The 27,886-nt window shown below is 43.6% G+C and overlaps 1 protein-coding gene across 4 annotated transcripts in view; it reads right to left on the reverse strand.

The window, feature by feature from the left end:
* NIPAL3 (NIPA like domain containing 3) overlaps positions 1 to 27,886 on the reverse strand; it is a 74,521-nt gene that overhangs the window by 44,056 nt on the left and 2,579 nt on the right. For all 4 annotated transcript variants that reach the window (XM_058304118.2, XM_071217656.1, XM_058304116.2 and 1 more), the window contains exons 2-5: positions 24,801 to 25,134; positions 7,996 to 8,064; positions 5,989 to 6,160; positions 3,388 to 3,447 (exon numbers count right to left, since the gene is read on the reverse strand). In XM_058304118.2, the coding sequence (XP_058160101.1) occupies positions 3,388 to 3,447; positions 5,989 to 6,160; positions 7,996 to 8,064; positions 24,801 to 24,893 (394 nt within the window). In that variant the 5' untranslated portion in view covers positions 24,894 to 25,134. The remainder of the gene's footprint in view (positions 1 to 3,387; positions 3,448 to 5,988; positions 6,161 to 7,995; positions 8,065 to 24,800; positions 25,135 to 27,886) is intronic.

The raw sequence follows: 27,886 nt of genomic DNA on the forward strand, positions 1-27,886 counted from the left end.
AATAGTCTAATTATAGTAATATCCTTTTATCAATTGTGACAAATGTAGCACATTAATGCAAAGTGGAATAATGTGGGAACTCTGTACATTCTGTATGATTTTTCTGTAAACCTACAACTTCTCTAATAAAAGAAAATTATTTAAAAAATAATGCTGGCATGAACATTCTCGAACACGCCTTTTGGAAAGCATGTGTTTGTATTTGTTGGGTGTAAAACTAGGAGTAGAATTGGAGTCTTAAGATATGTGAAAGTTCAATTTAGAAATTATTGCCAAGTGGTTTCCCAAAGTGGCTGTACCAATTTACATTCCTGCCAGCAGAGTATAGAGCTCTGGTCACATCCTTGACAACACATATTATATTCTGTCTTTTTCACTTTAGTCATTCTGGTATTGTATTTTGGTTTTAATGTGCATTTCACAGGGGACATTTTAAAGCTAGAATCACTTTAGGGGCAAGTTAAAAAGAATAAAACAATACATCAAAAGCAAACCTTCAGAGCCTACTACACAACTTTCTAAAAAACTACCTCATCCTTTCCCAACTGTCTATTTAACCTCCCCAAGAAACTATCTAATACTATCATTCTTCATCTCGGCAGTCCCGTCAGAGACTATTAGTGATCTGGGAGAGGAGCTTCTGGGTGAAGGACAACAGCGTTTTGCCTCTTCCCTCAAGTCCTGCCACACTCCAGCTTGTTGTGTGGTAAAAGCCTCTGAAGGTTTTGGTGACCAAAGCCCACTGGAATTTGTGGGACAGTCCTGACTGCCTCAAAAAAAAAAAATTATACCATGTCAATGTCCTTTATTTTTATTCTTAGGACTGGGCCTTGCAAGCGTTGCAGGTGCTCAAACATTGGTTGGTTGTTCAGTGAATGAATGAACCATGGCTAAACTCAACAGAGTAAGTTCTATGCTAAGATACACAGTCTGTTGTCCTAAGTTCCCTTCAGGCAGGAACAGGTCTTATTCGTCTGTACACCTGTAGTGTCCAGCACAAGTCTAGCACTGAGCGAATGTTTGCTGAATTGAATGGAACTTAAGGCGGGGCAGCCATGCACAGTGGTACAGGTTGTTCACCGCACTAGGACACTTGGCTGGAGGGGTGAGGAAGGTGAAAATCCAGTCCATGCTCTGCTCACCAAGGTGTGAACCCACAGGACTATGTCTCCCCAGCGGAGGCATCTTTTTCCATTTACCACAAAGCACTGCCTAGACTAGCACAGCTCTTGTCCCAGGACTACTTAGAGTAGGATGCCTTTCAATCAGTACTCCTGCAAGTCAGTCTGAGTCTTTTGGCCTTCATGGCATTTTTTGTTTGCTGAGCAGTATTCCCAAAGCTTCCAGGTCTGCATTTCTCTGTGAAAGATTTTTTTCTGTTTTAGTTCCCAGCTCTCACCCTGATCTTAATCTACACCAATAATTTAGAACAGTGGTTCTCAAACCTGGCTATGCATCCAAAACATCAGGGGAACTTCCTTCCTCTGACATACTGTTCTCTATTTTTTTTTTTAAAGATTTATTTTTTATTTATTTCTCTCCCCTTTTCCCCACCTCCCCCACTGTCTGCTTTCTTGTGTCCAATCGCTATGTGTTCTATGTCCACTTGCATTCTTGGTGGCACCGGGGATCTGTATCTCTTTCTGTTGTGTCAACTTGCTGCATCAGCTTTTTGTGTGTGCAGTGCCATTCCCAGGCACTCTTTTTTGGTGCACGGTGGCTCTCCTTGCGGTGTACACTCCTTGCACATGGGGCTCCCCTATGTGGGGGACACTCCTGCGTGGCATGGCACTCCTTGCACGTGGCAGCACTGCACGTGGCCCAGCTCACCAGATGGGTCAGGAGGCCCTGGGTTTGAACCCTGGATCTCCCATATGGTAGGCAGATGCTCTATCAGTGGGGCCAAGTCCGCTTCGATGACATACTGTTTTAAGTTTTTTTCAGACCTACAGAAAAGCTGACAGAGTTGTATAGTGAACACCCATAGTCCCACTACCTAGATTCTGAATTGACACTTCTCTACACTTGCTTTATGGCATATCTCTCCATCTCTCCATTTCTCTGTCCATTCATCAACCCATCTTATTTTTTGATGCATTTCAAAGCAAGTTGCAGACATCAGTATATACTTCACCCTGGGAGCTTTGTAAGATCACAAATACTCAGGCCACACTGGAGAGCTCAGAATCTCTGGGGGTAGGGCCTGCACACACCACCATACCACTCCTCTGTTTCCCATCACATTTAGAAAGAAATTCCAACTCCTTAGCATGGCTTCTAAGGCCCTACATCAGCTGTCCCCTATATACCTCCCTGATTTCATGTTCCCCCTTAAACCTTCTATCTCACCACCTTCCAGTTACACTGGCCTTCTTGATACTGGGGACACCAAGCTTATTCCTACCTCAGGGCCTTTGCACCTGCTGCTCCTTCTATGTAGAACATGCTTCCCACAGAGTCTGGCATGACAGGCTTTTTTACTATCATTTAGGTTTGAGTGCAAACCCTGATCAGTCTAGGTATAGTATCCCCATCTCCACAGATCCCTACTAGGAAGCATCCCATTATCTCTGAAGCACTCTCTATGATCTCAAATTGTTTATTTGTGTTTCGTATGTCTCTCCCACCCCCACTAGACTGTAGACTCTATTAGAGCAGGAACCCCAACTGTCCCTGGCACCTGCAACAGAGCACAGCATTTAGGGCTTTTTGGGCAACACTCCTTTCCCACCCTGGGGTTTCTCATGTGGAAGGGCCTCCATTTGAGTTCTGCCTCTTGCCCCATTTGGTTTGCATTTCTCATGTGGATGGTGCTAATCTGTCAAAATAAGTTCTGGGGCTTTCCTCTTGTTTATTCCTTCTCTGCTCCAGATTGCATGAGGCAGTTACTCTGGAAGTGTCTCCACTCTGCAAATCCAAATGTTTCCTTGGGAAGACTGTCCCAAGGTCTAGCCTGGGTGCCAAGGGGTATCTGGAGAGAGTGTGAGCAAGTTCATGTGGCTGCGCACCTAAGGCATATCAGTAATAAAGTTTAACTTTTGATCTCCAGCGTTTGACTTTTATGTTTATCTCCCTTTGCTTTAGAACTCAGTCAGGGAAGGAAAGTGCCTTTTACTGGGCCTTCTAAAATCCCAACAATAAATGCTCAATAAATATTGATTGACTAGAATGAAGGAAAGTCCATTTTAAAAGCTTCACCGATGAGTCTGATGTGCAGCCAAGTTTAAAAACCACTGATTAAAAAACCCAGCTCAGCCAGAGAAGGATGGAATTTAGAACCACAGGGGGGAGACAGAGGATCTCTAAATTGGGTGAATTGGTTTTATAATATTTAAACAAAATGCACAAGCATAAAATTAATGACAGAGCTCAAATCACTGAACTTACTCAGAAAGTCTTTAGGTTTCCATTTTTCTTTGATGAATATGATTCCTATGATGGCACTAGCTGTTAAAAAAAAAAAAAAAAAAAAGAGGCACAGGGGAAAAATAAATGAAGTTGCCATCAATCAAGGGAGGTCCCTCCACCTCTGCCCTTCAGCTTGGTTCATTTTGCACTGGTACTTCCTAAACTCTCACTGGCGCTCTCAAGAGCTCAGCTTCCTCTGGTTCCTCTGTTAGTCCATCTTGGAAAGGGTGGCTCTTCTCCACGGCTTCCCAATAGGTTCCTACAAGGCTAGCAGACTGTGTGTTGAGTACCTGCTGTGCAATAGGCATTTTTGGCATGTCCACTCTTTGAGGTGAGCGCTATTATTATTCCAGTTTGACAAGTAGGGACACTGAGGCTAAGAGAGGTGACAGATCCACCCAAGATCACCCAGCTGGTAAGGGAAGATGCGATGAACCAGGACTGTCAAGTGCCAGGGCTCTTGCCCCTTCCACAGCAATATCTCCCTTTGACATTCCCCTGGTTCCCTTCTCTTCCTGCCTCACCTACACTTCCAGGTGTACACAAACTCCCTGTGACTGCCCGAAGGGATGGGGCTGGCATTCACCGTGGACAGGGCACTGGAGGGGAATTAGACCTGGATTAATCTCCAATTCTGCTTCCCTGGCTGTGTATCACTGGGCAGGACACTTCATCTGTGTCTTGTTTCTGAGGTGGTACCAGCAACCTGATAGTTAAATATTCAAGAAACCTGGGATAGCTTGAAATTGGCCACAAAAGGAGTATTTACACCCTGTAAACTGGCAAATATTCCAAGTCAAGTCTTCCTTTCTTCTTTTCCTCTTTACCTCCTTTCCCTCTCCCTACCCCCATCTTTCTTTCTTTCTTTTTTTGGAAAGCCAGTTTATCAACACACCACTGAAAATACCTACCTCTCTGAGTTATAGGAGTGATTAAATGAGAAAATATTTGTAAATCTGGCACAGAATAATGCTAATAATCACAGCTCAGTTATTATTATTGCTAAAGTACCTGGAACAATGACTAATAAGTAATATGTACCCAATCAATGGTAGTTATTATTATTTTTAATCTTATTTATACCAGGTGATTTCAGAAGCTCTAAAAGACCTTAACTCCCAGTGGCTGATATCTGAAGTTCCATTATTACATTTCAACTTTCTTTTTAAGATGATTATTTGATTCTTATTAAAGTTTAAGAACCAATATTTTAAGCACTTAGTCACTTAATCCTTAACTTGAATATAGGTCCTGAGACCCCTTTGGAGGCACTAGCAATGGGAAGAACAGAGATATAAGGATAGAAATCGACATATCTGTAGGGGCTCCACAGCAAAATAAATATGGAGAGTGGGCCAGATGTAGGACAACACGGAAAAGTGGGGACTATGGAAAACCAGTTGTTTCTGCTAAAGGCATCCAGATTACATTAAAAAAAAAACCCAACTTTGTGGGAAAATACACAGCATATCTGAGGACCTCTTCTACCTCTTCTGCCAGATTACTAACATTGGTAAAAAAAAAAAGAGGGTCTTATAATAGGATAAGGGAAAGCAAACATGTTTTCACTTCTTTGCTAAATCCAGGCTGATTGGTTGCAGCTGTCAGAACTAGCTACTGAACCCCATCTAGGTTTGCAGGGAAGAAGTGCTAGGATTGATTAATGATGTCTACCTTGGATACAAGAGGGGCTACACTGTCACCACACATATGCCATGCATCTGCCATCCCTGGTGCAGAAGAGGGTCCTCAAATCAAGGAGGAAGAAGATCCTAAATAATATTTTTTCCTTAAAGAGCAGAGAAGAGCTTCTAGGTAATATCTTCCTTCCCAGCAAGATGGAAAGAAAGGGAAACATTTCAAAGCATGCTCGTTGTCTCAGCTCCTCTGTATAAAAAGTTATTGTTCATTAATCTAATATCTTTTATTTAAGAATAATTTTTTCATACTATTTTATTTGTGACCTACAGATCCTTCGTCTTTTCCTTGGTTCAAATGTTCTGAAACATCGGTTCAGTGATTTCAGAAGTCAGAGAACAACGGCAGATGACAAAGTTAATGGAGATTTAAAAATGCTATCAGTTGATGTAAAAAGATTAGAAAGTAATCTGAACATGTTGTTTTTATGGGTACAAGATGTCTAAACCATTTAAAAGCTTGGTTTATCTTGATGGTATTCAGGTGAATAGTTTAAAGTTCATCTTCCTTCTATATTAGAAATAAAAACAGATTCTGATAAACTTTCTTACGATTCTGGAGCCAGACAGCCCAATTTATAACCTAGACCTGCCACATTCTAGCTGTGTGTCTTTAGATAAGTAATTTCACCTCTTTGCCTCAGTCTCCTCAGCTGTAAAATGAGGCTGGATAATAGTACTATCTCCCTCATAATGTTGCAGGGAGAATGAGATGAACTAATCTCCATAAAGTGCTTAGAACAGGCCTGGCATGTATGAAGCCCTTTGCAAACACAAGCTGCTAGTATCAAAGCAAGGGCTGGTTTGTTTAATGAGTATCTCTGACCCTGGTCACACAGTGGCTGAGTCCCAGGGGTGGGGCAGGGCAGGGCTCTGGGCTTACCTATCACGGAGACTGCACTGAGCGGCACGATGAGTGAGAGAGGAGCGAAGGCGTAGGAGGCAAACACGCCGAGCTCGCCCAGAAGCATCAGGAACAGGCCCAGCCACCATGTCTTGGTCTTGAAATAGGCCCGGGGATCCTTGGAGCCTGCCAGGCGGATGTGGCAGTACTTCTAAGAAATCCAAGAGTGTGATTAGCCAGGATGGTTGGGAAACAACAATACCACGATGCGCATATCCTGAATCTACCCCTCCCCACCTTCAAACAATAATTTGGGAAAATTGGTCAAGTTTTTTTGGAGTATTTACTTAGATTAGTAAAACAGTTATCGCTCTAAATACTAGATTGTTATTCTAGCAATGGAAGAACTTTTATCATTGATGTAATAAAGGTAGTGGCCACCAGAGGCTCTGAGCGGAGGGAGAGAGAAAAGGTAAAACACGGGGCATTTTGGGGATGGGGGAATTGTCTTGAATGACATTGCAATGACAGATAAAGGCCATTATACATTTTGTCAAAACATATAAAATTGTGCGATGTAAAATGTACACTGTAATGTAAACTATAGACCATGGTTAGCAGCAATGCTTCAATATGTGTTCCTCAATTACAACAAATGAAAGATGTTAATGGGGAAAAGAGAGTGGGGGGGTGGGTCATATGGGAATAATAGAGGTAACATTTATGTAATCTAAAGCTTATTTAAATTTTTTTTTAAAGATTTAAGAGAGAGAGAAGTTCCCAAACTGGCTGAGAATCCTCATGTACAGCTTCTCCCCCTAACTGCAGTTCCCAGGATTCCCACGTTGGGATGCTCATTCAGCTATTCTCCCCTCTGCTGGGCAGGATACGGTCTTTGTGGGCCTTGCCCTCCCTGTGGTACATACATGGCTCAAGCAGGGCCAATATTCTTTCTTCTGGAAATGTGAGGGGACACAGAAGATGAGGGAATAATTGAGGCAAGCTAGAAAGTTGTGTAGACTTAGAGGCCCAGCCTTCATTAGGGGAGGACCAGGATAGGGCAGCACAGAAGCAGAGAGATGGGCAGAGATGCTGGTGTGGAGTGAGGAGGTTAGACAAGCAGCAAAGAGGCCACGTGGCCTCAGAAACACACAGAAACACTCTCACACATGTGAGCCAAGATGTACAAGATACAGATGCACAAGGCCCACATGAGCATGTACAGAGATTTCAGGTCCCTGCAGCTGGGGAGTGGGTTGCGCTTGTGGAGGGGTGCCAGCCACTGTGCAATGGAACTTTATCCTGTTAGCAGGTATCAAATCTAAGTTTGGGTTTCCCAGAAGCAGTTCCCGTGACAAGGACTTGGGAGCCGGTAGCTTATTTGGGAGGTAATCCTGGGAAGTACAAGGAAGGGAAGTGGGACGAGGGAGAAGAGCCAATGTAGAGTGCATTAATGAGGGGTTGAATGTCGTGGCAACTGGGCCTCTGAGAAACCCCAGGAGACTCACCTCAGAATCCCCCTACCCAGGGAGGGGCACTGGGGCATTTGTCCATGATTCCCAACCTCCCACTGGATGAGGGCTGCCCCCAGAGGCATTGGCAGCCCTCCTTTCTCACTGCCCCTGCATGCCTGAAACCAGTTCTGGGCTGCACTCAAGAGAAGCTCCTTATTAGTCTGCCCCAAACTAAAGCTACTGCAACTCAGGTGGACCAAGGGGATTGGAGTAGGGCATTAACAGCATCTACTGCAGTCACCTGAGAAGCTTTTCTGTACTGGAGAGTGCTGTAATAGGAACTGACTTTACACAAAGACAACAGAATAGGGTGTGTCAGGCAAACAGGAGCAGAGGGCCAGAGCCCTGGAACCCAGTGAGGAGGTGAGGCCCTAGGAAATGGCTGCAATAGCCCAAGGGGAGAAGGTGGGCCTGAACTAGAGGGCAGGCAGGGACAGCTGCCGTGTTTGAGAGGAGGCAGCTAGACCAGGACAAGACACCCGACTTATTTGCTTTTTTTCTGCTCCAAACAATGATGGCAACTGAAACTTACCTGGAGGTTAAGTGCAATGCTGACCACAAGGTGCCCAAAAATCGCCAAGAGGGCGCCAATCAGGTTCTCCTAAAGGGAAAATTCACAGGAGCAGACATGAGTTGAAACTATGCCAAAGGGCACCAGGACTCATTTAAAGTCCAACTATTTGCTGTCCCAAAACAAAACCAGAAAAACAAGAGCCATGCCAAAGCAACACCCCGGATCCCCTACTGGAATCTGACTACCTAAGGTTTACCTGACCGCCTTACTGGTTTACAAAATGCTGCCCGGAACCGGATACTTCCTTAGCAGCTACAGAACACTCCAGAAAGCAGCATCCGCTGGCCACCTGGTCACAGCGACCCAGTGAGGCCTATACCAACTCCACTATTCCCCTTCGGGCACTAACTTGCCACCATTTTGTGCAGAAAAGCAACATTTAGAAATTGGAATTTGTAAGAGAAACATGGGCAGGGATACTGTTTGCCATCTTATCAATTGATTCTTCATGTTCTTATCAATGAAGTCTCAATGAGACTCCGTTAACTGGATTAACTTGCTAATAGCATTTTAAATTATTTAATTTATAAAAATTAATTTATATCACCTTATGAGTAAGATTCAGATTCCTTGGCATGACTGCCCCCCCCCAAACTTTATTTAAAAATCACCAAACACATATTCATTGTGGAATAATTAGGAAATGTAGATAAATAAAAAGAACCAAAAACAACACACATGTGTACTTCTATAACCCAGAGATAATTACTTTATTTTCCTCCTTCTTCTTATAAACTTTTTCCTGCCTAGAATTTAGATACGAACAGAAATGTTAATTTTATTTTACAAAAATAAGATTACGATCTATTTTATAACCTGGTTTTTTTTTTAAAGATTTATTTTATTTCTCTCCCCTTCCCTTCCCCCCAAGTAGTCTGCTCTCTGTGTCTATTCGCTGTGTGTTCTTCTGTGTCTGCTTGTATTCTTGTCAGCAGTACCAGGAATCTGTGTCTCTTTTTGTTGTGTCATCTTGCTGCATCAGCTCTCCACATGTGTGGCATCACTCCTGGGCAGGCTGCACTTTTTTTTTCCCCACATGGGGCAGCTCTCCTTACAGGGCACACTCCTTGCACGTGGGGCTCCCCTACATGGGGGACACCTCTGCATGGCACAGCACTCCTTGCACACATCAGCACTGTGCATAGGCCAGCTTATCACAGGGTCAGGAGGCCCTGGGTTTGAACCCTGGACCTCCCATATGGTAGACGGATGCTCTACAGATTTCCCTGTCAAGCAGATCTATATTCATCATTTTTTAAAAATATAAAATAAGCCATCATATGGGTATGCCATATTTTACATAATTGCCTCTGTTATTGGATATTTAAGTTGTTCTTATTTTTAAACAACATTGACTGAATATCCAGTACAGACATCATTGTGCTCAAGTGTGCATTATTCATTTGGGATAAATTCTTAAAAGTGGGACTGTTGGATCAAAGTGTACTTGCCTTGGCATGTAAAACACTCTATATCATGTCCCCCAACATATCCTCCAGCACACTTCACCTCCAAACACCCAAGGAATGTACTATTTTAGCAAATGATTAACCTCCCTTCCCAGGGAGGTTTGATAAACAAGGTTTTCCAAAGATTCTTTGCTCCAGTGGTTCCTCCTTCCTGGCTTTCCTCCCCTGTGAGATCCTGCCCATGCTTTAAGATCTTGGTCAGGCAGTCCTTGCTCTCTCAGGGATTTTTTTTTTTTTTTTTTAAAGATTTATTTATTTATTTTTCCCCCTTCCCCTTCTCTTGCCCTGCTGTTTTTGCTGTCTGTGCTGTCTTCTCATTTTTTCTCCTCTAGGATTCACTGGGATTCGAACCTGGAGACCCCTGATGTGGAGAGAGGTTCCCTGTCAATTGCACCACCTCAGTTCCTGGTTTCTGCTGCACTTCAATTTGACTCTCCTCTTGTCTCTCTTTTGATGCGTCATCATCTTGGTGCATGACTCACTTGTGTGGGCACTGGCTCACCACACGGGCACTCACGCAGGCACTGGCCCACTACATGGGCACTCATGCGGGCATTTGTGGAGGCATTGGCTTGCTGCACGGGCACGCTTTCTCTTCTTTTTCACCAGGAGGCCCCAGGGATCGAACCTGGGTCCTCCCATATGGTAGGTGGAAGCTCTATCACTTGAGCCACATCCGCTTCCTGCTCTCTCAGGTTTTAATCCATCTGGCAAGACAGATAATTAGCAAGCAACCCAGGGTGGGCCAAAGCCTCCTCCTCAGGAAAGGATAGAGTCAACAGAAAGAGATTAAGTCCACCCTTTTCTACCTCCTTCCTTCCCTCTTCTGGAACACAGAGTGCTTAGAGACCCCACAGGAGCATTTCCTGAGAAGGGGCTTTTGGCTGTGGAATGAGGGCTGTGGAATGAGGCTGTGAAATGTGGAATGACTGAAACTGCCATGGCTGTCCTGGACTTCCCCAGCAAGACAGAGCATTGCAGTAGAAGGGAAAGACCCTGAGCTAGCTGCTAGGAAACCCAGATTCTAGTCCCAGCTCTGCTGCCCCTTCATTGTGTGACCTGAGACACGATGAAGCCTTGCCAAGCTCGTGTGGCCTCTCCTGAAGAATGAAGTGCTGACCAAAATGACCAGTAAGGGCCGCCCCTATAGTCCGGACCCAAGTCCCTAGTTGGGGCCAAGATGCCAATAGAAACCAATTAAATGATCAGGCCAGACCAGAAAGCAATTCTGACTCTCTTCACATAAAATAGTTAATTAATAGAGAGGTTACTGGAGACATCTCAGGGCTTGCAAGGGAGCTGGCTTCCTCTTCCCAAGTCAGATTCCTCCCTCTCTCAAGACCTGGCTCAGTCATCCTCTTCCACGAAGTCCCCACAAGTCAGCACTGCTCTTAGAGCCTGGCTGCACTTTCTCAGTCCTTCTCCATCTCTGTTGTTATTTGATGTGGTTTTGTCTCTTCTCCTGACCTAGACAGGATTAAACTACCCGAGGGGAGAGAGAAACCATGTCCTTCCAGTCAAACAATAAGCTACCAGGACGTAAAGGGACACTAAAGATCAGAAAGGTTAGGCCTTCCCAAACTGGGTTCCCAGAGATATTAATGGTTTTCTGTGGCAAAAGCATCACATGGTTAAATAAGTTTGGGAAACAATGTGTCCTTGATCTACTGCTTGTAGGCCCTCAATGCACATTGGCATGTTAGAAGCTTTCAGAGACAAGTTTTCCTTGTGTAACTCAGGTTTCCCAAACTTATGTGGCCCCAGAACTCTTAACTTGGAATCCAACCATTGGTAGTCATAGTAGATATCTGTGATTCTCACCCACTTAACATCATATTCATTACTTTCCTTTTCTTCAGGTAACAGAGCCCTGATTTTGCTATAGAGAACCCCCCACCTTATGACTTCTTATTAGACAGAGGCTTGGGACTTCTATTCAAATATATCTTTCCTCCCCTAGATAAGGATGAGTCTATGACCCAGGCTTGATCCAAGCTAGACAGATCAGAAACTCTCTCTGGGATCCAAATCCTGGTCTGAGAAACACAATGACTGAAAAGGTGGGGCCTGGACAAGTCATTAGTTCTTGCTCCTTAGAACCCTAGAGTCACTGGCTCTTGTCCTTCCTGAAGCCTGCTTCTCCAGCTCTTTCTTCAATTCTGGAAGCAGCTCCATGGGCCATAATACATTCCTTTTATTTGCTTAAAAGTTAGTTTCTGTTACTTGCAGCAAAACAGCCTAATACAGCCAATGCTTCATGGAACATAGTTTAGAAATATGTTTATTATTAGTTCAACTCCTTACAACATGACTTGTTTTGTTTTTTCTCTGTTAGAGGAGATGGCTTTTGTGGACAAAAATGTTATCTGCATTTACTCTTTTTCTAAAATTATATTTGTTGTTAAAGTAATGATTCATAAATCTATTTTTAAACAAAACTTTACCAAGGAGTTAAGTGATTCTTATAAATCAAATAAATTATACTTATGAATATGATAAGTTTTAAGTTCTCTTAAATATTCGAATGTTGTTTACATACCAAAAAAATTCTCCTACAACTTTGAACTTAAAAAGTCAATTATAGACTTCTGCTTCTCGGAAGATGGAGTACACATAGTTTTTCCTATTCTTCCCACTACACACAGCTAAGAACCCTGGACATTACATATAAAACAAACATAAGAAGCCTGAAAGGTGGAGAGAAGAAGGAACACTGGTTAGGGACCCTGCCCTAAGGAAGAAGATGGCGGTGAGTTCCCTGGTATGTATGTATGTATGTATGTATGTATGTATGTATGTATGTATGCATTTTTGCCTTATACACCCCAGACTGGGGAACTGAAGAAGCTGGCAAACTCCGAAAGGCACAGACAAAAAAAAATTCTCAAAGTCTGTTCTCTCTACCCAAAGGGCAAACTAGCAAGACAAACAACTTTTAGACAATCGATGTTCTACTCCAAACATGATAGAAACAACTATGGCCCTAATACCCCCGCTGGGATTATCAGAGGAGGCCAAGTAGGGAGCTGGGACACTCACCAGTCAGTGAAAGGGCCCATTGAGTTTGCCACAGGATGCCAATGCAAAATACCAGAAATGTGTTGGCTTTCATGATGGGAATTTATTAGGGTAGGAGCTTACAGTTCCAAGGCTGTGAAAACGTTCAAATCAAGGCATCAGAAATGCTGTCTCACCAAAGGTCAGTTGTTGGTAACCCTGGACTTCTGTCATGTGGCAAGGCAAAATGGTGGCCAGTCCCTGCCTTCTCCTCTAGGCACACTTTCTCCCTGAGCTCAGCTGTGGGCCACTGGGCATATGGCTCATCTTTCCCCTCTTCTCCAGGCTTGGGTACTTCAGCTTTGGCTGCTCCGCTGATTCCAACCTCTGGCCTCTCTCTCAGTCTCTCAGGGTTTCTCCATCTTTCTGCACCTACAGGTGATCCTGGAGTCCTCTCTCATATGGCAGGGTAAAATGGTGGCTCTCTTTCTCTGTGTGTCTCTGCATGTTTCTCCCATTTATAAAGGACTCCAGCAAGAGGTCTGAGACCTACCCTGGGTCATACCTCACTGAAGTACTCTAATCAAAAGCCCCCAACTAATTCAATCCAATTAAGAGTCCCACACCCACAGGAATGGACCAATTTAAGAACACAATTTTCTGAGGCCCACATAAAGACTCAAACCAACATAGCCACCTTTCCCCCAACCCCACCCAAAGGTATTAGTGGAGACCACATGGGAAGCTCTACCCACCCTACTACAGTAATGAGCATCCCTCCCAATCAACAATGGGGTGGAGTCAGAGGAGGATTAGAGGAGAGTTAGAACTTCTACCAGTGTCCAGCAGTAAGGAGGCCACTTTGGTGTCAGTGGAGACCAAATGGGAGCCACAACTCCCACCCTCAAGCCAGTAGTAACAAGGAGCCCTCTTCCCTCTGGGGTCAACATAGGCTGAGTGGGGAACTTGGACTTCTACCTCCACCTGGCAGTCAAGAAGCAGCACCACCCCTTCTGCTGCCAGAGTGGTATCAGAGGAAACCAGCTAAAACAGAAGACTTAAATAAAACTCAGAATCTCAAAACATAATATGAAAATATTGAGGTTTCAATTGAAAATCACTTGTCATAGCAAGAATCAGGAAGATCTCAAACTGAATGAAAAAAGACAAAAGATGCCAACACCAAGATGTCAGATGTTAGAATTATCTAACAAAAAGAAGTCATGATAAAAAACTGTTTCAGTGAGCGATTACAAATGTATTTAAAGCAAATGAAAGAATAGAAAGCCTCAACAAAGAAACAGAAAGTCTAAGAAAATAGAAGATCTGAAAAGAACTAAATAGAAATTTTAAAACTGAAAAATACAGTAACTGAAATTAAAAACTCAGTGGATGCACTCAACAGCAGACGAGAGGGGACAGAGGGAAAAAATTAGTGAACTAGAAGGTAAAACAATTGAAATTACCCAATCTGAACAAAAGACAATAAAGAATGAAAAGACCAAAAAAGAACAGAGTCTCAGGGACCTGAGGGACTATAACAAAAAATTTAATTTCTGTGTCATCAGAATTCCAGAATGAGAGAAGAAAGAAGGTGAGGCTGAAAAAGTATTCAAGGAAATAATGGATTACCTAGAACTAAGGGATGGTACCATACTCCTAAGGAACTCCTCCAACACAATAAATGGGTAGGAGGATGGTTATTAGGAGGTCAGTCTCTGGGCCAAGTACTATTCTAAGTACTTCATGCATATTAACTCATTTAATCCTCATAACAACCCTATGAGGTAGGTGCTTTTATTATCTTATAGTAAGGACACTGAACACAGAAGGTAAGAGATAATTGGTAAGTGGCTGAAACAGAATTGGAACCAGAACCCATGTTCTTAACTATTATGCCAAACTATGTAATATGTGCAAATATATGTAGTAAGATAAAGTTCAGAGAAAGGTGTAGCAAAATTAACAATATCTTCACCCTTTCTGGATATGTCAGGTTAACTCAAGGTACCTCTAAGTGAATGAAGTGCACAGAAACTGTGGAAATAAAACCCAGAAGAATAAGAAAGTAAATGAGGGTTTCTAATAGTTTGCTTTAAACAAAAATGAAAGAGGCCTTAATCATACTGTTAGTGAACAGGTAAATAAAAATATCTTATCACTATGTGATTTTTAGTCCATAACTTGGAAGGAGTTAAAAGAACTTAGTGACAATGGTATAGCAACACTCCTTCCATTCCAGGGACTTATTTAAGTGAACAAGGTATTAGGCATTTCCAACTATAAAAAAACAAAAGTTGAAATAGAATTGATGGTAAACTATCTCATTCTAGATATCAGTAATATTTATCTTGAATACATGAACTAATTAAATAAAGAAGTCCTGTTGGGGACTGAATCGTGTCCCACACAAAAGGCATGTTCAGGTCCCAACCCTGGTCCTGTGGGTATGAACCCATTTGTAAATAGGACCTTTGAAAATGTTATTAGTTAAGATGTGCCCAAACTGAATGAAGGTGAGCCCTAATCCAAGAAGGCTGAAGTCCTTAAATGTAAAGGGAATTGGACAAGGAAGGAGAAGCCACAGGAGCACCGGAAGCTGGAAGTCAACGGAACCCAGAAGAGTAGGAAGATGCCACCATAGCATTGCCATGTGACAGAAAAACAGGACCAAGGATCTTGGCAGTCAGCCCCAGAACACCAGTGTTCAGGAAACATCGCCTTGCTGGTGCCTGGAGTTTGGACTTCTAGCCTCAAAATCATGGGAGCCAATAAATTCCCACTGTTTAAGCAAACGCGGATGGTATTTTAGAAGCTAGGAAGCTAAAATAAACCCAGTCTTGTCATTCAGATATTCATTTCTAATAAAATGTTATTTTTGTTTAATCATCCTTATAAAACTTTATATTGCTTTAGTCAGTTGCTTTTATTCAATTGTACCAATAAAAAACTATTCTGGGTATGAACCTTATGTCAAAGGAAATTTCAAAAATATTAAATTGATCTATATACTCCACATTTTTTCTTGCAGAAAAGTATGATAAGTATTCATAAAACTTTTAAATATTAAAAGATACATTGGGATAAAATTCTGTGAGGGAAATGGAAGGAAATACAAATTCATGAAGAAAAAGGGATGATGTAAAATTTCCAACCATTACAAAAGAGCTTGTTTATGTTTTTCACAGAAGGTGGGGATCAAATGGTTTTTATACTCCAGGGACTTTAGTTAAGAACACATAAAAGGAGGTGTTTTTTTTTAATGCCGGTATTTAAATATGCAAGAAATTACCTTGCAAATATTTAAACTTGTATTTTGGAAGTCAACCAGAAGAATGTGCGAGGAAATATATGGTTTTCCTTTAGAGGGTCAGGATGCAATGCAGACTTCAGTATCCCAGGGAGGCAAAAACCATCTGGCAGAGCCTCTCTAGCAGAAGCACACACCCCATGACTCAGTTTACCTATGTTAATGATGAGGAGTAACTGTTAAAAAGAGTCAAGTGGCCGGGAATCTGCAGGAACTGCCTCTGGCAGGCTGGAGGAGACAAAAGCTCCAACATCACATCAAAGCTGCCTTGTTGCCTTTATGGCAGCTAAAGCAGAGCTGGAAACTGGCTCTAGGAGCCCTGTGTCCCCCAAGTCCTGAGGGGACAGAGGTTCAGAGGACAAGAGGGGGGAACTTGCTTCTCTAAGCCTCAGTTTCCCCCTTGTCCCCTAGTTGGGATGACAGTGACCCTCTCCCATGGCTGTTGCAGAGATTTCCTGAGATAATCTGGAGAGAGCACTTGCCTCAGTACTTAGTATTAGGGTGAACCATATGCAAATAAGGATATTTGACTATTTCTGATCTATGAAACCAGCAATTTTATATGGCTCAACCTATAACTGGTAGCAGTTTTTTTTTTTTTACCCAGAGATTAAGATGTTTTCTGATGAGATCCTGATGAAATCCATAAGGCTAGGAGAATGTGCTATTAATAACGTGCCAGCAGGTGGAAGTCAAGAGATGACGCAGGGAAGCAAGCCATAGGACTCATACAGAAAAGTTATCATTAATTGAGGGAGTTGACGCTTTGAGGGGTGGAACCCAGAAACGAAGCCTGTAAAACTCACAAGGATAAATCAATTGGAGCAGCAAAAACACTTTGGTTACTATGATAATAAAGGCGGACATATTCCAAGTGCTTATGACAGCTCAGGCTTGGCACTAAGCCCTTTCCTTTGAACCACAGAAAAACCCTATTTTTAGCACATAACTTAGAAGGAATTTACCAGTGAATAAAACAAGACTCAGAGAGGTGAACTAACTTGCTGAGATGAGGACAGGATTTGAAGCTAGAGGCTGGACTTCTAGTCTCCAGGTGATAATAACTACCCCAGACTGTCTCCCCATTGTGTTCTCTGAGGTACCCTTCAAAGGTGACAAAATACATCCCACCTTGTAAGTTTTACTTTCCCACTAACAACACAGGCACCTGGGGTTTCTTTTAAAAGCCCTCTGTACCACTTCCACAAGCATATAAATCTCTGTGCACAATTACCGGTTACAGACATTATTAGTAAGAGCGCAATATAACTAACAAATGCCCTTTCATCCGAATATTTCAAAGGACTTCATCAGTACTAATTATGTCACAAAACCCTTGGGAAGTTGAGGTTGCTTGAATTTTATGAACATTTACAGTCAGGCAAAGAAGGTGCCAGCCGCCCGGGGGTTACACAGTTTGAACACATACTCATTAGGGGCTCTCGAGTGACTGGCGCGGGGCAATTCAGAGCTGAGACTCAAGCCAGCAGGACTCCAGACAGAAGTTCCTCCTCCAAACCTTGGAGCTTGAAAATTGTAAAACTGGGCGTCCAGTTCCGCTGGGAGGGAGGGAAATAAAGGGTATGCCTGGCTGATGTCCACCTTCTCAACCCACTGCAGTTGTTTCCCTGACTTGTTAAGGTGGTTGTGTTCATAAGCACACAAAGACAGGCCAGAAGAGGGATGCTATCCTGGGATCCATGACTCTCTCCCTTAAGACAAGAAAAGATGCAGCTGGAAGGAACGGTTCTTGAGTTCCTTCTACACTGTCAGATGGGGCTGATTCTTGAAGGCAACACCTAAACAGATTCCCAGCTGTTTTTTGGGCAGAGTCTAGGCCTCAGTCTAAACCAGGGGTTCTTAATCAGGGGTCCGTGGGGGGTCTGTGGAAAGATTTCAGGGGGTCTGTGACCTTGAATTGAAAAAAATCAAATTATTGTTTTCATTTTCTCTGACCTCTAACTGAAACTAGCATTTCCTTCACTTATGAATGTATGCAATAAATAAATTACAGTGGTATTTATTTCACCTGACTGGCAAAGGGGTCCATGGAACAAAAAGGTTAGGAATGCCTGTCTAAACTGACAAATAGGGTGGAAGGGGAGGGAAGGAGGGAGGCTGGGGCTACCCTCATTTTAATTTTTTTAGGTTCTGGGGGCTGGGGAATGAACCCAGGACCTTGTATGCGGGTAACCGGTACGCAACCCTGAGAGGCACATCGGCTCCCATGAGTTGGTTTTTACATTTGTTTTTGCTTTTTCTGTTTTCCTTAGGAGGCACCAGGAACTGAACCTGGGACCTCCCATGTGGGATGCAGGCTCAACCACTTGAGCCACATCTGCTCCCCGGCTGCCCTCCTTTTGACCCCAGATACCTCAGAGAGGCTGTTCCTGCTGGAGACTTCAGTTACCAGAGAAAGCCCAAGATTGCCAAAGTCACAGAGTGAGCCAGTAGCAGGGCCACACCCCAGAACAGGTCTCCCCATACCACTCTGATCCCCAGTATTTTGTGGGTGAAGAAGTAGAGAAGCCTCCCAACTGTCAGGAGCCTTATATTTCTGGTAACCGTCTACTGTTCAAATCAGGCCACTGTGGGAATGAAAGGGGGCTCTATGATATATGTGCTTACGAGGCACAGACCAGGACGTGTGGGCCCTGTGCTCTCAGTGGTCCTTGAATGGGGAGTGTTACTTGTGAAAGAAGCTGGGTGGGGGCAAAATGACCCACAGGCAGCAGGATTTCAGACCCAGCTGCTTCTAGCCACGGTTCCAACAGAACCAAATATTGCTCCAGCTTCCCAGCATGGACTCTGAAGACCAACAGACCTGGGCTGTAGTCTCACCGCTGTCATTTATTGCTGTGTGGTTCAGGGGAATTAAATTATCTCTCTGAGCCTCAGGTTCCCTATCTGAAAAATGGACCTGACTGTAAACCCCCACAGGATGATGTTAAATGAAATAAAGCGTACGTTGAAACATCACCTGACATGTAAAAAATACTAAAGTGATTCTTCTGTTATTACTGTTCATTTTTATTATTATCAGCAAAAGTTTTAAGGGCCCTTCTGGCTCAAATAGTTTCTGACCCAAAAATTAATCTTCTGCCAATTGCAACTCTGAAAGAGTTCCCAGAAAAGCAGCCAAAGGTCAGAGGCAGGAAACCTGGCTTGGAAAATGGTATCCAAGTGAAACTTCAGCTCTGATCTCCTGTTCCAAGGTCTGCTTTATATCTGCCAACAATGGTCTCCATTTAAATATCATGGTGACAGGACCCGTCATCACTTGCTATTTAACCTGATCTCCCACAATCCCTCTGGCTTAGAACTGCAAACAGGTAAGTATAAATTCCTCCATTGTGGCTTGCCTCCAAGGTTACTCGCATTCAAATGCAAGAGCTGCAGCAGTCCAGCTACCCTGGCTCTGCTTTACTTCTAACCTGGTTTCCGGCCAGCTCTCTGATGCTCACCTTCTCCACAGGTGGGCATCACCTTCCCCAAGATTGTTATTTCAACCTTTGATAACCAGTGTTAGGGGGCAGAAAGGGCCTTGCAGAATGCCTGGCTTAATGTAAGCAGTGGAGAGTGACAAGGCAGATAAAACCAAGGGCCTTGGCATTGTATAGATTTAATTCGAATCCCAGTTTTACCACTTAACTGTGTGGCTTCAGGCAAGTTAAGTAACCTCTTTGTGTCAATTTCCTCACATGTGAAATGGGGTTATAATAACACCTCATGGAGCTTTTTGAGGATTAGCACAGTCCCTGGCATATGCAAATGCTCAACAAATGTCAGCTGTGGTTATTACTACATTATTATAATAATTATTACTTGGCTATGGAAGCATGGGTAAAGAGCCTATAGTTTCTTCCAGGAAGAGTGACAAAGGCTTCATGGAAAAGGGGATCCTTGAACTGGAGCTGGAAGGATGGATAGGATTTCCCCAGTCAGAAACAGGGATGGGGCAGGCATCTTCACTTTCTTCATCTGTGAACTCAGTTAACACTCACAGTTACAGTACAAGATGGACTTAAAACTAACCTGCAGAGGGATTACATGACTTGCCCAGTTATTCCAGAAAGTGACAGAGCTGGGATTTGAACTCAGGTTTCTCAGCTCCAAAAGCCCGCATTAACACCCCACTATATCCCTATTCTTGTACCAAATTCTGTCATTAACGGTAGATTCTTACGGAAGTGCCTTTCCCCACCTCCACCCTAAACTGTAATCTCCCTGAGGAAAGACACATGTCAATGATCCATATAGCCCCCACCACACCCAGCACAAACATGAACATAGGTTCTCAGTTAAATGCCTATTTGCTGAATAGAAGCAACTGAGGCTTGACTCTTCCAGGTTGGGGTGCAGCCTCCACTGTCAGAGACCTGTTGGAATCTGTCTCCTGGGCAGCCTCACCCTTGCCAAACCCAGAAATCAGGCCCTGTTAGGGAGGGCAGGGGTCAGGGCAACAACTCAAAGGCAAACTGTTTGCTCCTGACTTCGTTCCACTAATGGAGTCAGACTTGGGGCCTCTTACTTTTTCCTTGCCCCAAAAGTAAGAGATGATTTGGGGGTAGCCTGCTGAGTTCACACAGATCACTGTTCTCTGAGAACTTCCCACAGTGGTAGAGCCCCAGAAACCATGTTTATTTGGTGACCCCAAGCCCTCCTAGTCATAACTGACTGGACCAGTGTAGACAATGACCCAAGTTGGGCCAATCAGATCTTCCCTCTTTGGAGATGGTGGTATGAGTTCCAGAATCTCTCCCCGCTGCCATACCTGGCCCTGGGCTCCATGAGCTACTCTGTAGCCTTATACTAATTTCCCCATTTGCCTCAGCTTCTCTGAAATGGGCTTTTATTTCTTACAACAGAAATAACCTTAACAAAAATCAATAAGGAACAAAGAAGGAGCCAAATTGTCCTTAGAATCCTCCCCCCATCCTCGGCCACAATTAAGCACACCTTCACCTGTTCCTCTTTGTAACCAAGTGGCATTTCTGAGTCAAGCACTTCCTGCATGCCTAGCAGGTAGGTCAGGGCTAGATGCTTTTTCATTGATTCACCAGCTGGGGAGGAAGGGGGTGTTATTACTCCCACATTGTATAGATGTGATAACAGAAGATCCCAGAAGTTGAGCCACATATCCAAGGTCACAAAGCTGGGAAGGGCAGCTCTCTCTACCCTACTGCTACTTCTTGGCCAGCTCATAACCATTTGTTCACATGCCTGTTTCCTATCTCAATTCTTAAGGCCCTCAGTAGAGTCACCAAGACTTATTTATCTTGGCCCTGGCATGAAGATATTCCATAATAAGTAACTGAATTGAATTTGTGATTAAAATGGAAACTTAATAGAAATTTCATCAGGGAGAGAGCAGCTTCTATCATGACATTATAAATGGTATTAGACACTGAACATCAAAAAGGCAGAATGGGATGTTCTGCTTGCTTCACAGAATTAAGGCACTCAGGACCTACAAGACACAAGGCCCTGGAATTCTTCCCAAAGGCAGGAACTGTGCCATTGTCAATGTCTTCTGACTTGTCAGGACGGCGCTAACCCCTGAGGGAGGAGGGGGTAGTGGCTGTGATGGGGATGAGGAGACTCTGGGGTACTGGTAATCTTTTGTTTCTTGATTTCAGTGCCAGTTACATGGTTTCACACTCTTAGTTAAAATTCAACATCTGGTGTTTATGATTTGTGCTCTTTCCTGTATATACGTTATGCTTAAATTAAAAGTTTAGTATAAGGAAAATGTTTTCTGACTTGAAACCCAGCTCTATCCTGAATAATGCATTTTGAAGCGTATTAGCACTTACAAAGATGACACAGTAGTACCACTTCCTTGAGAAGAGACTGCTTGTTTTGAAGATAGTAAATCCATATTCAGAGCCTACACAGATGACAAAAATGTGGTGGCCTGAGATCTTGATTTCTCAGGATAGAGTTGGGGTGGGGGTGTGGGCACCTTAATGGATCACCTGGACCAGGAATTCTGACACCTGGCTGATCCTCAGAATCATGTGAGAAGGCTTTATAAAATGCAGGTTCTGGGATTCTATCCTAGATTCACTGAATCACAATTCGCAGGGGTGGAAGGAGTAGGGACAAAGGGTAAATGGGTGAGGGCAGAGAGAGAGATGGGTCCTTGGTACAGAAACCTAATTTTTCTAAAGCTCCCCAGGTATTTCTGATGGTGAGCCAGGCCTGGGAACCCTCTGTGAACTCCACTCCTTCATTTTACAGGCACAAACAGTGTGTGGTGGTTTGGAGCTAAGTACCCCAGAGAAACACCGTCTTAAACTTAATCCATTCCTGTGGGTGTGAACTCTTGTAAATAGGACATCCTGATGAGGTCACTTCATAAGGTGTGGCCCAGTTGAATGAAGTTGGGTCTTAATCCTATTACTGAAGGCCTTATAGGGAAGGTCACAGGGCACAGCAAGAAACTGAACATCAGCGGAACCCGGAAGAGAAAGAGAAAGCCAAGAGAGGCTGCATGTGCATTGCCAGGTGATGGAAAAGCCAAGGACGAGGGATCTCGGCAGCCAGCCCCAGAACGCCACCGTCTTCTGGGGGAAAGTGTTGCCTCCAAGACAGCTTAATTTTGGACTTCTAGCATCAAAACAGTGAGCCAATAAATCCCCACTGTTTAAGCCAACCCACAGCAGGGTATTTGATTTAGCAGCTAGGAAACGAAAACACTGAGGCACAGAGAAGGCCTGAGACTTGCCCCAGGTCACAGACCCCGTGATGACAAGGCTGGCCTAAGAACTCCAGACTCCTAATTTTCAGTCTGATACTCTCTGCCATGGGAGGGAAAATAACAGGCTTTCATGGAAAGATCAAGGAACAAGATGGCAACACTGAGAAAATCATGTCATTGTGGCCCTGAAAGCGATCCAACTGTGGATAGAAACTACCAGATCCTCCTTGGTATGACAGATTCTGCTGTGAATGCCATAGAGTTAATCCTTACTTTAGAATAAGTCTAACTGCAGACAAGTTTTCATAATTTCTGTACATGTATCTTCTGTCTGGCTGGTAGATGGAATTAAAATGATACAAGCCTTTTAGTTTTCCCTTTGTGTGAAAAAGCCTACCCATACAGGCACTTGGGAATAAAAATGATCAAAATTCTCAGAGAAAGGTGGTGATGTAATAAACAGTGCCCCTACTTGGTCCTCTTTGCCTTGTCCCTTTCTTTGGCATGCTGGGGTGACACGTCACACTGGAATGTGGTGTAGCAGGAAGAACACTGGATGAGGAGCCAGGACCCGAGGAATGGACAGGAGCATGGGGTCCACTTATTAAGAGGGACAAATTACATAACAGCTCTGTGCTTCAGTGTCCTCATTTGAAAAGTGGGGCTAAAAATGGTAATAGCAAGCATTTGCTAAACATTGGCCTAATATTATGTATGGTTGATTGTCGTAAGTGCTTCCCATGGGTAAATTAATTTAATCTTCATAATCATGCTTGGAGGAAAGTTCTATTATTAATCCCATTTTACATGTGAGGAAAAGGGTACCTACTTTATAGTGCTATTATGAGGACTCCAGGAGAAAATGCATCTAAAGAACTTGGCACAGCCTCTGGGATAGAATAAAAGCCAAATAAATTTTAGTTATCATCATCATCATCATTAATATTATCTAGAACTGATAATAGTTCTAGCTCTGCCTCTAAACTTGTTAAATGATCTTAGATGTGTTACTTGTCACCTCTCAGCCTCACTTTCCTAATCCCTAAAATTAGAGGGTTCAATGAGATAATCTCTGAGGTGTCCTTCAGCTCTAAGGTATTATCGGCCTCTGAATAGCCAAGAAAAAAAAGATTTTTAAATAAATCCAGGTCTTTAGATGCTACACTGATAGGTGTTTAGAAATTGTAAATGCAATATTAAATATCTCTAATTTTTAAAAAGGTTTGGTCCTTTGACCTATTAACACACCTCTAAGGACATAATCAGAGATGAAGAGAAAGATTTTTACATTCCGTGATGTTCACTGCAGCATTGTTTATCATCGTTTCAAATTAGAAACAATCTGAACATCCAACAATAAGGACTTTGTCAAACAAATTTTGATACAGCCGCTCAACAGATTATTGGGAAACTATTCAAAAGTGTACTTTCGGGAAGTGGACTTGGCCCAGTGGTTAGGGCATCAGCCTACCACATGGGAGGCCCACGGTTCAAACCCTGAGCCTCCTTGACCCGTGTGGAGCTGGCCCACGTGCAGTGCTGATACGCGCAAGGAGTGCCGTGCCATGCAGGGGTGTCCCCGAGTAGGGGAGCCCCATGCGCAAGGAGTGCGCCCCATAAGAAGAGCTGCCCAGGGCAAAAGAAAGTTCAGCCTGCCCAGGAATAGCGCTGCAAACATGGAGAGCTGACACAACAAGATGATGCAAGAAAAAGAAACACAGATTCCTGTGCCGGTGACAACAACAGAAGCAGACAAAAGAAGAACACGCAGCAAATAGACACAGAGAACAGACAACTGGGGTGGGGGGGAATGGGAAAGAAATAAAATAAAAAAATAAATCTTTTAAAAAAAAGTGTGCTTTCAATCCCTATTTAATGGCATAGGGAAATATCCCGCAAATAAAGTTAAGTCAAACAATCAAGATACAAAACTCTAATACGATGTGAGCCCAAGTTTATACTACAGAAAAAGAAGGGAAGGGTCTATGTGGTATGTGAACAAAGGTTGTCTCTGAGTAATGGAATAGGTGATTGGAAAAAAATCAAATCATCTAAGTGGGAACGCATTCCTTTTTCTTCTCATTTTAAGAGGTCTCTCCACCTCTCTATTTTCATGTATTTTAATGAGCATTTGTTTCCTTGTGATTACGCATTCTCCTGTGTGTGTGGAGGGACTGTGAGCCACAGGTAAGAAGACCCTGGGCATATCTGCTAGCCAATGCTGCACTGTTTGACTTTCCTTGTAAGAAAAATACGAAATTCAAGCACCAACAAAAGCCCTTGCCTTGTACGAGAAGGAGACTTCGCTCATGGAGACGGCATCGCTGGTGGGCAGGAGCTGCTGCAGCTGGAGCTCTGCGCTGTGGGCGCCGTCCATGGTCTAATTGTGCATCCTGCTGGTTCTGGCTCAGGAGCTGGAGCAGCTGCTAGGCGGGGCTGAAGCCGGAAGTCATCGTTCTTGTGGCGCTCACCTCCTTCCAGCAGCCATCTCTTCCTCACGCCAAGCCTCTTCTTGCTGATTTGCAGCCCTCTTCCTCAGCTTCACTCAGGGGAGGGCCGATTTCTTTGTCTCTCCCGAGCAGACAGCCCCGAGAGTGTTTTCTGATACTGGCGGTACTCTAAGGTGGGGGAGGTACATTAAAAATGCATATACAATGAAACATTGAGACCAACTTTGATATGTGAGAAAACGATTAGGACAAAACAAAACTTGTCATAAATTGTACGAAGTGAATTTAAAAAGAATATCACGCATTTGGTTCCCTTAATAAACAGTTGCTTTGCCTACCGCAAAATCTCTCTCCCTGGTGCTTAAAAACCTCCTTTCCTCTTCCACTCTCCTTTCTTCCTCCCATCAATCCTGATTTAAATTCCACAGGCTCCAGAGTATAAGAAGTAGAATATGGCTTACACTTTCTTCTCCCGGCCTCCAAAAACAAATCCTAATACCATATAAAAAGGGAACCACCTGGGTTCCAACTTAGGAAGAACAGAACGAGAAGAAAAGCTATCTTCATGGAAGATGGAAGCACTGGCTTGCTACGGAGGTTCAGCCTGGCACAGGTAAGGTAACACTGGACTGAGAGGGGGAAGATCTGTGTGGCCATGTCACTTCACCTCTCGGAGTCTGTTGCCTCACCTGTTAAGTGGGGGATAATGATGTGGCCTCAAACAAAACCAACAATGTTGGTAATTTCTCTTGACTTTGTTGCACCAGTGTTCTCAGTGCTTTCCAAACTTTCCTACCAAACTGCTGAAGAAAGAGAATGCATGCCCCAAGTGTTCCGGGAAGCGTGGTGGAAACACCTACAAGTGCTAAATTTCTTTGACGTCTTCTCATATTAACAACAACCAAAATACAAATTTGGATTCTACTGAATAGTTTACATTTATTTTAATATAAAAATGCTTTAACTTGCCTTTGATCTGCCATATACTACCTGTTTTACCTTGACCAAGTCATTTACCTTCTCAACCATTTCCTTGGCTATAACATATGGATAATAACATTCCGAACCTATAGGGTTTTTATAAGAATTTGATGAAATAATGCATGTAAAATGCCTGTTGAGGGCAGTGGCTGACTACAACGGATGGTCAATGAATTATCAGGTATTAGTATTAATTTTAATCTTGCCTATTTAATCAGTTACTTGATCCACAAACATTTCTTTCATTCTTTCATGCATTCATCCAACACTTATTTATTGAAGATCACAACGTGACAAATATTATCTCTGACGTGCCCCGAGGCATCAGAAAGCTGTCTTCTGTCTACCAATAGCTTCCAGTCCTCCTGCTATCCAGCTAGACACAGGAGTTTTGGCTCTTAGGTGTGAACAGCACAATCATATGTCACATGGCTAACACTCTGTCCAGCACCTAGAAGACCCCAGAGGCAGGGCTCATCATGGGGCAGCCACAAAGACTGTTTGTTCCAGGTCTCACTTTCTCAGAGGGCCTCAAATTTGAAGTATTCAATGGCAATGGAGGGATACTGGTATGGGATACCAATGACAGGTGATATATGGCTGACAGGGAGCTGTACAGAACATATGTCCAGGGTGCATGGTAATGTTTGGATATACTCATAGTGGCAACAATTAAAAACCACAGCAGGGGGGGTACTGGGTTCCTGGCCAGTGGTGCTCTGTCGTGGTCCCTAGGGGAGCAGCGACAGTCTCCCAAGTACAGTGGCGGGGACCGGGAGGGAGTGAGGGTTCAACAGTGAGCCCCTGATGCTAATGACTATGCTTGTGAGCTGATAAACCTAAAATAAGAACAAGGCCTAGAGCAACATTGTGCCTGGGAATTTCCTCCTATCAGCCTTCATGTTACTCAAATGTGGCCAGTCTCGAAGCCAAACTCAGCATGTAAATGCAATGCCTTCCCCCCAGCGTGGGACATGACACCCGGGGATGAGCCTTCCTGGCAACGAGGGACCACTATCAACTACCAACTGATGATGCAACTGGAAAATGACCTTATACGGAAGGTTCAATGCGGATCAGCAGAATATCCATGTCTACATAAAATACCATGACTTTAAAATGCTGTTTGACCTAAAGTAAGGGGGAAATGGAGAGGAGAAATGAGTTTATATGGCTACGAGTTTCTAAAAAAGAGTCTGGAGGCTGGCAGAAGGATTGCCCTCATGCACAACTGAGCAGAGTCAGAGAGACAGATAAAGCAGATACAACCCCCAGATATTGGTTCCTTTGAGGGCTAAAGAGACCCATGGGAGTTATGGTCATGGCCGATGGGGTTAACTACCAGGGCAGATGGCCCCTCTTTGGAAATGGTGTTTATGTGTGATGAATCTGGACTCAGATGGGATCTCCCTTCATAAGACTTTCATGCTAATGTGCTGGAGGTGCAGTTAATGTTGGGGTTTAAGATATATTTAGGGCATTTGAATCTCTGGACTGACAATGTGATAGCCAGGTCCTGAGCCTCAACAGACTCCAGCACCTACAATCTGATCTATTGGACTTACCACACTCAGCTAAGATGGAGTTGAAGAAGGACAACTACCACACCATGGAGCCTAGAGTGATTACAACTGAAAATGGGAGGATTGCATCCAGCATCCATGTGGAATCTGAGCCTCCTCTTGACATAGAGGTGCAATGGACACAACCAATCCAATGTCCACATAGAAGAGGTGGCATTGGATTGGGAAAAGTGGACATGGTGGACGATGGGTATGGGGAAAGGCAGGAAGAGATGAGAGGTGGAGGCGTCTTTGGGACATGGAGCTGCCCTGGATGGTGCTTCAGAGGTAATCACCGGACATTGTAAATCCTCACAGGGCCCACTGGATGGAATGGAGGAGAGTATGGGCCATGATGTTAACCATTGTCTATGAGG

The sequence above is a fragment of the Dasypus novemcinctus genome, chromosome 9 (assembly GCF_030445035.2).
Source record: "Dasypus novemcinctus isolate mDasNov1 chromosome 9, mDasNov1.1.hap2, whole genome shotgun sequence".
NCBI classification, from domain to species: domain Eukaryota; kingdom Metazoa; phylum Chordata; class Mammalia; order Cingulata; family Dasypodidae; genus Dasypus; species Dasypus novemcinctus.